The sequence below is a fragment of the Rhagoletis pomonella genome, unplaced genomic scaffold (assembly GCF_013731165.1).
Source record: "Rhagoletis pomonella isolate Grant_MI unplaced genomic scaffold, Rhpom_1.0 Rhpom_scaffold_00006, whole genome shotgun sequence".
Classification (NCBI taxonomy): Eukaryota; Metazoa; Arthropoda; class Insecta; order Diptera; family Tephritidae; genus Rhagoletis; species Rhagoletis pomonella.
The window spans coordinates 14,364,422-14,375,479 of record NW_023458560.1 but is presented as its reverse complement, the minus strand read 5'-3'; the positions used below and the strand labels follow the sequence as shown (position 1 = coordinate 14,375,479).

Genomic DNA, 11,058 nt, shown 5'->3' with positions numbered 1-11,058 from the left:
CCAACTTTTTTAACGGTATTTGTACATTTGTGGTATTTAGCTTTTTATTATATGTATGTATGTATAATTATTTATTTTTGTTAATGGCTAATATTTTAATACATGTAATATTTTTTCAAGTCGTGGAATTTTTACAAAACTAAATCGAAACTTAAAACATAAAAATGTATATGAAAACAAAAAGTATGAAATCGAAAACAGGGTTACTATCAATAAGAACGTTAACTAAAATTAAGCGATTTCACAAATATGTATGTATATGTTTATAAGTATAATATATAAGTATAAATATGCATGTTTCTTTATGTTTATGATGATAGTGACATTCGTCTACTGCGCCGCTAAATAAATTAATATTATAGTGTTTAGAGTAATAGTACAAATTGTTTACAAATTAGTTAATTGTGAAAAAAGTTAATTTTTACCTTTTCGTTTTGTTTAAAACTAAATTTTTTAATAGATACATTAATCGGTAAGTGTTCGTAGCATTATCACGTGCACAAATTATTAGCATTTTATGAAAAAAGATATGTCAATAAACAAAACAACACAAAAAATTAACGGGTAAACTAATAATATGCGAATTACAAAAAAAAAAAATAGTAATAAATATTTTCTATCCTGTAGACAAAAAGGAAGTCAATACCAAACATATTAATTATTTCTCTTTGTACAATTCTTACGAAACCAATCATGTTTAGCGGCCATGCAAATCGCGCGTAAAATAGTAGTAAAGAGTGAGAAAAAAAATACTCTTTCGAAGTCACAAAAATTATAAAAAAAAATAACCGGAATTTGAAATTTAAATGAAAAAAGAACATTCTAGCAGCGCCGCGCTTGAACTACATAAAATAAAATAATTTATAAGAAAACTCTTCTTTCGGAGTATAGCTCGAATGCATAAATAAAATGGACTAAAAGAAAATCGGTTGCTTATATCAAACTTTAAAGCATAACTACGATAAATTTTCGTTTCAAATAGTTAATACTCAAATACTAAAAATGAAGGAAACTAAACTCTTGCATAACTATGCACGAAATCGATTTGCTTTTCCTATCTCAGCCTCAGGCTCTCTAAAGCACAACGAGCTGTGGCTTTTGTGTAGTTCTAAGCTGCCTCACAGCGTACATAACTTTTTTTTTTTTTAATATAATGGTGGGTGCATTCTTGGAACTTAATAATTATAGTTAGTGAATTTTCGATATAAACAGCAGGGTTCGTTTCAACACTTGGGGTTTCCTTCAGATTTTTGTTTGTTTAAAAACGAAATTCTAACATTTCAATTTATGAGATTAGTTGTTGTTTATTTACAAATAGTGGTGCACACTTTTCAGCGACTCGACGACAAGTGCCTTGGTTCAAACTGTGCTCGTATGTCTATGTAAAAGTATGCTCATCAGTGGAAGAGTGAGCTGGAAGTGCAGAAGTAAGTTTATTTCAGGCCAACGGTCTACCTCGGTAGCAGCACACATTTCAACACTCTCTACAGCGGGCACTGTCATTTTCCAAACGCGCAAGCATTGCGTTAACATTTGTCGCTTCCAATATTCGCATTCGCTGACTTTTCTCCTTTGGGTCTACCAATGTCACCCTTTCACTTGTAAACCGGCGAAAGGTCGAGCGAAAGATTTTGCAAAGCACGATTGCGCGCTGAGGAGCGTGTTTGCTTGGAGGAGCGTGTAATTTCCATAACGAGTCCCTTGCAGTCATTGCAAACGGTGACTAGCTCACCGCGCATATTCTCCTTTTGCTCCTGACTTAGTTGGCTGCCGGAAGCGGATAGCATGAAGGCGCGCGAAAATTTGGTTCTGCAAAAAAAATGGAAATAGAATAATGTCAAAATTTGTTCGGCACACACAATTGACGGGGCATGTCGAGTAATAACTTACTTCCGATCTAAGGTGCTGCTGTTTGAATGCGCGCGTGCAGGGCTATTCGCCGGCAAACTACGCGGCCCCTCCATGCTGCGTGACATAATGTTAATATGCTTATTGGTGCTGGCGTGCATATTGATATGGCCGCCATTTGATATATTGCTGTTGTAAGAAGACGTCATCACGGAAGCATCGTCAGCCTCAACGGCTTGTCCGGTCACACAGGTGCCACCCGTTCGGGTGGTGGTCACAATGTGGGTTGTGCCGGGTGTACTCATATTAGATCTTTGGTGTTTGGGCGATGACGGAGCGCTACCCACCGTGTTGCGAGTCTGAAATTAATTAAATAAAATTCAAAACAAGTTCCAAAAAAATAAATAAATAAACAACTTAAAAGCTTACTAATGTATGTAATATGTATTTTTTGATACCATTACGAATATCGATATCGTTAATGTTATCGATAGATTGATTTCGATAAATGAGTAAACAAATTCTATAAATATATTATATCGTTATCGTTAATGCTATCGATAAATTTTCATATATCGTTATAAATATTGTTATCGATATACATATATAATTTTCCTGATTTGTTCATAGCTAAAATCTCGATCAGTATTGTTATCGATATGTACTATGTATGTATATTTCAACGCCATTTTTGATGCATTTACAAATATATTTTTCGATATTTGTTGATTGTTTACATATTTATCGATTTATTTATACATACATATATATCGATATCAATATCAATTACAACCGACAAATGTGTTCATATCGCATCATTCATCATCGCACATTTAAGTACTAAATCTTCGCCACTTACCTTGCGCTCTGACTCGGAACGTAACAAACGCTCAATTAACGATTTGGGAAACGTCTCGTCCAATATGTTACCTGTCGAGGATGAGTGCGTGTGGTGAGCGTGATGTGATGGTGATGGCGTGCTGGAGCCAGCCGGACTGGCGAGCAGTGATGGTGAAATCGGCACCAGCGGTACATTGCGGAAGTGCTCCGTTGGTATTCTCATCTAAAAGTGATGACATTGAAAATCGAAACGTATACGCAATACATTTTTTAACGTAAATACCTTGGTGTAGCATTTGGAGCAGACAGTGCGCTGACACAATTTGCATTGTATGCCCCACGGTCCAAAAATAGAGAAACGTGTACGCAGGCATAGGAAGCAAACTTTGCGCTTTTCGACATCCTCCTTGACACGCACACCCACAGGCAGTCCTTCTAATTCTGCCTTCGTCATTACCGAACGTATATGTACTATCTCCTCCAGTGTCAACGAGAGGCGATCGTCACCGCGTTCGAGCCAGGTTTCCTCATCCAGAAAGGACTTGCTCCATGGGCCAACCGAGGATAACGAACGGCTACAATTGCTGCTCTCACCGCTGCATACACTGGCACTCATGCTCTGAGCGGCTGTGTTGGGGCTTTGAGAACGTTTCAATTGCTGTTGTTGTTTGTTTTGATTATAGTTGTTGTGTAGCTGAAAAGGCATCGTAAAGTTTGCACAAACAATAACTAAAGAAAGGCCAAATTAAACAAAGTCCGAGCTAACGATTTACCTGTTTAGTTGTGCCTGTAACCGCCGCTTCAGCACAGCCACCTGGTCCAACAACAGAACTCACTTCTGACTGTCGCGATGCGGGTCTCGGTGGCGGCATCGAGTGAGTCTCATCGAAATTGCTCTGACAGCCGACAATGGTATGGCGGCGTAGAGAGGCGCGTCGTGATTCGCATTGGGTGGCGAGGTCATAAGCTGGCGAAAACAAAAGAAGAAAGGATTCATTTGAATTATTGGCACGTAAAGGGATAAGAAAAGGGTGCTCGTGTGGGTGCATATAAAAGTGTGTTGAAAATGTACATACTACATATGTATGTATTTATGTAAATGCAAAACCTATGCAAAATGTACGAATGTATAATGAAAAACTAGCTACATAGAATTAAATGCGAATATCTACAAAGATCTTTAATATATTTATGAAAGGCGAAAAACATGCATTTGACCAAATTGGATACGTGTGAATGTGTTTCAGGGCAACGGAAGAGATGATGATAAGGACATAGAGTTGTGTATGGATGTATACATATATTTATACACCTATGTAGCTACAAAATTGGGTTCTGTTTATAATTAAAGAAAGTTAGGGGGACATATGTATTTATTTGTGTATTTATTTATTTCAGGGACCGAGAACATAAAGTATGATCGAAACTAATTGTCGTTCTCGTACTTTTGTTCCCAAGAACGCTTTAAAACCAAAAGTAAAATGAGAATGAAACTGCCGAGAACGTTCTCAATGGCAATTATATAAGAACAAATCCCTGTGGAACGTTTCAAAAGAGAACAAAATGCGAACAATACTTTTGGGAGCATTTCTAAGAGAACATGGAACCAAAAATCTCCGGAACGTTTTGGAAAGGAGCAAATCGGGAACAGAAGTCTCGCAAGGAAAAGAGGCGAGAGTTAAATTTTTCTCAGCGTTTCATTATTGAAATGTTTGAATATTAAAATTAATCAAAAAAGAAGTGAAACATAATTATGCAAATAAAGTCAACGAAAGACTTAAGACACGAACTTTTCTTGCACAGAAAATTAAAAATTGTTCCATAAATGGACAATTCCCCCTAACGATCTGGAAGTTGATATGATCCAGCTTTACTTTGACTTAAAATTAAAAATCTTGGTTCTCACAGGAACGTTTTTTCATCCCAACATGCAGATGCTCCTCTCATTCTTAACGTAAAGTTCTCAAAACTTTTGTTCTCGTCTTCTTCTTTAGTAGACCTGCTTGACCTGGAAAAGTTCAAAAATTCTTCAACACTATAATTTTTGAATAATGGAAGTTAAATGAAGCCAATATGTGATTTTTCCAAACTGGTTTCAATCGGTTTTTTGAATATACATATTTAGGCGTTTTTTTTTTGAAATCTTGATTTTTTTCAATCGAATAAACCGGCTTTTCACCTAATTACTAATATGCCAGAATCTAAACTTCCAAAATATTTATTTTATTGAAAGTGAAACAAGAACACTTTTATTAATTTTTTGTCTGAAAATTGGAAAATTTTCTATTGCCGAAAATTACTTAAAAAATAAAAGGAAAACTGAACGAAATTGTTTCACAATTTTTAGTTTGTTGCGACCAGGGTACGAAAATAAACTGTACAAAACAATTCCCATTTGCTCATCGATCATCATATCATTTGTGGTTTTGTACAGTTTTGTAAATAGTCAGAAACAAATTGTAAGATTCACTGTCATTTTCCCCAACGAGAAACGTTTGCTTTTCGTTTGTGACAATCGTACCATAGGGTACGTTTTATATGTATGCAAACGTTTCAATTACGTGAAAAATAATTTTTTTCTGTAAATTTTCATATCCAATTCAATTAAAAAACATTTTTATTTTTTTTATTCATTGCAGCCATTCGTTTTGTATTTGTTTATTGCATATATGTACATACATAAAAATATTTTCCCTGCACGATTCATTTCGTTTGTTGTTTCGTCTGTAACTACTAAACTACTGTAGTGTACTATCGCCAAAGTGAACTCAGCCGTTTTGTTTCGTATTGTACCGAACTGTTAAAGTAATAAACGAAACGAAATAGTAACGTACAATATAGTTTATTTTCGTACACTGGTTGCGACAGATAACTGAACTCTGTATAAATCCATTAATCGAGTAGGTACATGCTGTCTTCATTCTCACATAAGGGAAAGCTGAGGAAAAGGGAAGATCCAATGGTTTGGGCATATGTATACTCGAAAACCGCTTTTCGAAAAAAGGCAAATAATCGAACACCCTAGAACATATGTAGGTATGCAATGTCCCTGTGGGCTTCCTAGGACCTAGTACGCCAAGTGTTGAGTTTTCTTTCAATTCAGGTCAACAAATTGTACGTTTAATAAAAACTTACACCAATATCCACAATTTAAACACATACAACGGAGAAATACTACATACAAGTACCAGTATAAATATGGAAAATAAACATTGTAATCGAATGCGAAATGAATAGCGATAAAAGCAAACAACAATAACCACAAATATTTAATATGCAAATGAGTTGAATTTAGTTCGTTTCCCTTTTCATTATCCTTAAGTATCAAATTAAACCAATCGGCGAGGTTGAGAAGGAAAGTGTGAAAATAAACAAACCTACCAAAATCCCAGTGGGAAAAGTAGTAATGCATTGCATGCGTGATAACTAATGTAATGTACTTCTTATGAGTTTTAGACTTTATTACCATTTAATATGCAATCAGTATTCTAATGTATCCAAAAAGTCCCAAGAACTTCATGTTAAATCGCATTAATTTTTGCATTACTGATAATGCAAAAATGAATGCCCCACTTTTCTACGGCGGAAAAACTCATTTTCGAATGTAAAAAGGGTTATTTTACTAATAACTTGTTCGATTACTATACATTACATTTTCCCACTGGGATACTATGCATTGACAAACACAAATGGATGTTATGTAGTATAAAGGTAATGTGTAAATTATTGTAGCATTTTAGGCGCTTAACAGCAGTCGACTGACTTGGGGTAGAAAATGACGCATGAGTCATAATCGAATGCAAACGAAATGAATAAGAAACGCTGACATAGAGGCTGACTAGCAATAGAAAGCGCGTTGTTGGTTTTGAACAAAAATTTTGTAGTCAAAATACATAATAATACCTATTACTTATGGACTTATAAACATATAAAGCAATGTACTATGCACTTATATATGTAGATATGTATTTATAATATTTATGTAGTAAGTAGTTATATGTAAGAGTAATAATTTTTTTCGAAAATGTGTTTCCGAGTATTTGTTTAAGAAAAGAATATGAATTTGAGCGCAGTCGAGCGAAGATGAATGTACTTAGAGAAGATAGATAGAAATGTTAAGGAAAAAAACATTCATATTTACATTCCAGCGCGTTGTCGAAGAACCTATGGTACTCATCCTCAGTGTACGAGTCCTCTGCAAATACACATTTCGTAGCATAATTTATGGCGCATATACGGCGGCAAGTTGTGCGCAGGTTTTGCGTTTTATTTTACATAGAGCAAAAAATTTCCATTCAAGGAGTTTTTATGATTTTAATTTTGTTAAACAAATTTTTGTTTGCATTTAAAGCGAATTTGATTGCAAAGAGGAAAAATGATTTTTTAATTGACTTTTAGTTCTCTCAATAAATTAAATATATATCTCTGAAAAAATTGTGTTGTTTGTTAATTACATATATTATAAGTAGTCTATTTTTTTTTTGTAATTTTATGGCCTCGAACAAAAAGGTAAATTTACTAAATTGAATTAACGAAAAAGGATCGCATGGACCTCAAACGTTGGCTGGGAAATTGTGAAGGAATTGATAAGTTCCCCAAAGCTTAGCATGCACAACTAAATTACAAACTTAAAGTTAATTTTACAAAGGTTCTTTATTTGCTTAAAACTTAAATAAAGTATAAAAATACTAATTCGAGTTTTTTCTGGGTATTTCTACTAACTAAAAGGAATTTTAATGAACGGCCGGCTCATTTAGCCGTGTACAGTTATCACTACATACATTTTGGTTTTAATTACGGGTTAAGTATTTTTTACAAACTTTTTTTTTTGGTTTTTCTTAGCGCAGGACCTTCACCGCATAATTTTTAAAAATTTTTAGTAAACTTATTTTAATTTTATTTTAACCGTTCAATTAAGCAAAAAAATAAAATGCTTTCATTAATTTTTCAAACATTGATTTTGTTCTTTGTGCTCTCAATAACATAAATAAGGGATGTAAAAGTTAATTAAGGTGTTCACTGCATTTTAGTTAATAAAAGAAACCAATCAAATACCTTTAAATGTACCAATAAAGTAAAAACACACAAAAAAAACATTTTTTCAAAAACGCATTAACGCAATTTGCGTATTTAATCCAATATAAACAAAATAATGTAGAAGGTGGAAGAAAAAGAAAAGTGGAAATAATAATAAAAAACCATTAGATAAAATTAAAATAAACCAAAGCAATCTAAAATAATAAAAACTAAACCAAATCTAGTTATACGAGTGTCGAACAATCAGACAACAAATACATTGGTATTTTACAAAATACACAGCATCTATTAGAAAACCATTTATTGCATTGCAAATATTGGGGCAATCGCCTAAAAGTATGCCTTGCAAAAGTGCACTTTTTTGTTACTGGCATACTTTTAGGTGCTCATATTCGCACAACATTTATATTTAAGAAAATTTACTCCAATTAGAACTATATATTTTCAATCACCCTAAAATTTTACCCGGTTCACCAAAACTTACTTGTTCGGCGTAGCACCCGCGTTGTCAACGCTGACGGCAATTGTGTTGTGGCCGCATGGCTTTTCATATTTGGATTGGTCACACCACCACTGCTGGCGGCCGCACCATAACCGCTGCTCATTGTCATATAGCCGCTAATCGGATAGGGAGGCATTTGTGGCTGCGAGCAAACACCGACGTGCGCCGTGTTGCAGTTGCCATATCTGACAGTTGACGTTGGTTCATCAAAGAAATTGTCATCATCCTGTGACGGGAGAAGAACGGAAATTAATTATATGAATGTTCATAAGCATGAATATATGCATATGGTAGTTTTATTTATAGTATATTTTTGTCTGGCGGTATTGTGTAGTGAACTGATAGGACATTCACCGTAGGATAATCAGTATTTCTTTTTTTTTTGTTGTTTAGCAGATATATTTTTTGTTTGGGCTGGGCGTTGTCAAGCGCTACACGGCATGTGAATTGGGAGTGGACGCCGCATATGTGCCAATATATACACGCAAAATGTTCCTTGTTCTTTGTGTACGAGTAAGCTAAACAACCTATAAAAGTGCCTTGAAGTTCAAACTGTGCGCGTAAAATTTGTGTCTATTCAAGTACAGTCTATTCAAGTACAGTTCGAGTCATATTGGTAATTATGTTGAAAACAATAAACTAATGAGGTTTTGTGGTGATCTATTGCAGTCGATTCCTTGTCCGCAAGTTAGACTTCGGTCTAGTTTCCTTTGAGAAACGAACTCGCAAACTGCAAGTTAATAGGTTTATCTGTGGATTTTGTACCCATGCCCACGAAAACGCTAAGTTCAGTGGTTCATGATCAAAGAAACAAAAATCAAACTAAACTTTTTGTTATATACGCCAAAACAATTACTCCTATTCTGGTTGTCGTATGTCGTTCGCATCGACAGTCGTTCGTTGAATTTTGTCGTAAATAAAAATATTAACGACAGATTTTAACACGTTTTCAATACTTCTTCCTTTCGAAAGGATAATAGGAATACAATTTTGTAGTAGATTTTGTCATTGGTTGCCTCATAACGCCAATGAAAATCTCAAATTTCGACGAATGACTGTCGTTCCGGCAATCGGAATAGGAGCGAATCTTTACGTGCGCTCCATCCGACGAGCTTAAATCGACTCGGATTAATTATTGTCCACATGCGCCTCTGTGCAAAAAGAAGGTGCCCCTGGTAATGCAGAGTAAGTTTTAAGTCCAAACCAAGAAATTTCGAAACCAACTCTCAATTCCTCTTAGTCAAGCAACTCTCCATTGCCTGGACATAAATTAGCAGTGGGATTCTATCTCCTAATCACTTCGCACAACTATGAAAGAAGTGGTTGGTTGCTACCATCAAAGCAGAAATAGCTGCTGCAGAGAAATGTTTACTCAGCATACCAAAACACCCTGCAATAAATTGCGAAACGGGCAACAATTTAGTGGTACCGGGAAAAGGACAGAAGATACGTATGTTAAAGAGGGAGAAAGGCGTGAGTTCAAAGAGCGAGAAAAATTCAGAAAATAAGGTAGTCTTTCAAAGCAAGAGCAAAAAATGTATATGTGGTAACATTCGTCCAGAATACACTTGAGATAAGAGAAAACATTTCCTGACGCTTTTGAACAGCTACACAGGTGGCGCGTTTGACGAAGAAGATGAACCAAGACCAATGTATAGGAAAGACTAATACATCTCTCATGCTCGGTCTCACCAATCAGTTTTAAAATTTTTTAAGGAAGTGTCACACGATTGGGAATTTGCCCAAAATTTGGTCCAAATTGTATCCAAATCATGTGAATTCACAAATATTTTTCTTTACCCCAATCACGAAAAACAATTTGTTCAAATTTTTCCATAGAAGTCAGCTGTATTTTACTAATCGTTGTGTCTATAAAACAATTTGTAGTCTAATTTTCTTAATTTTTTACCAATTATTATTGGATTGGCGCTTACACATATGTTAGTGTTTGGCCGAGCTTCTCCTCCGCTTTATGGTGTGCGCCTTAATGTTGTCACAGCGCAGGGACCTACAGTTTTACGCCGATAGCCCAATATAAAAAATTAAAAAAAAAAACAAATCTGTACAAATATACCAATTGTGTGACCCTACCTTTAGACTGCTAAAATTGATTGGCGCAACCGGGCATCAATTTGGCAAACACACGGTAGAAAACCACAACAAAGCAGCTGAAAGCCAACAAAGCGCCTAGAGCGAACGGAATACCGGCTGAGCTGTTCAAAGCGATAGTGAAGAGCTGGTTGGGCGCATGTACCAGCTATTAAGCAAAATTTGATCTAACAAATTCATGCCCGAAGGTCGGAATCTCAGTATACTTTGCCGAATCGACAAGACACAAGATCATGCTGTTTGCGCCATTTACCGCGGGATAAGCCTTATCACCATTGCATATAAGGCCCTATCGATGAGACTTTGTGAAAGAGTGAAGCTTTTGTGAATCAATTGATTGGGCCTTATCAGTCTGGGTACATACCTGGAAAATGATTACATTTTCACAGTACGGCAAACAATTTTAGACCCCCACAACGTTTTCGCTACTTTTGATAGTACGCAAACAAGCCGTTGAGTACAACTTTAAGCTTGGTCCAAATTGGAAAATAGCTCCCCGCGTCGTTCGGGACGAGATTTTAGACAATGCGACTCACTTTTGTTCGTCTACGCAGATCAGCGGTTTCAACATCAGGACAGTGAACGCATCATTACCCCGCTTAAAGTAGTAGGCAAAAAAGGTTGGTCTACTGGTGAACGAGAACAAGGCAAAGTACCTTCATGCAAAAAATAAAGACTCTTTTGAAGTAGTGATGGATTTGTCTACCTAGTAGCCAGCATCA

General features: G+C 35.5%; 1 protein-coding gene across 1 annotated transcript in view; it reads right to left on the bottom strand.

Moving 5' to 3' along the window:
• Nucleotides 1-652: 652 nt before the first annotated feature.
• The window catches only part of LOC118741581 (protein spire-like), a 253,674-nt gene continuing 243,268 nt past the window's right edge, over nucleotides 653-11,058 (bottom strand). Inside the window, exons 14-19 of the mRNA XM_036473577.1 lie at nucleotides 8,210-8,453; nucleotides 3,462-3,655; nucleotides 2,972-3,382; nucleotides 2,708-2,911; nucleotides 1,891-2,207; nucleotides 653-1,809 (exon numbers count right to left, since the gene is read on the bottom strand). Coding sequence (XP_036329470.1) covers nucleotides 1,596-1,809; nucleotides 1,891-2,207; nucleotides 2,708-2,911; nucleotides 2,972-3,382; nucleotides 3,462-3,655; nucleotides 8,210-8,453 — 1,584 coding nt within the window. The 3' untranslated portion in view covers nucleotides 653-1,595. The remainder of the gene's footprint in view (nucleotides 1,810-1,890; nucleotides 2,208-2,707; nucleotides 2,912-2,971; nucleotides 3,383-3,461; nucleotides 3,656-8,209; nucleotides 8,454-11,058) is intronic.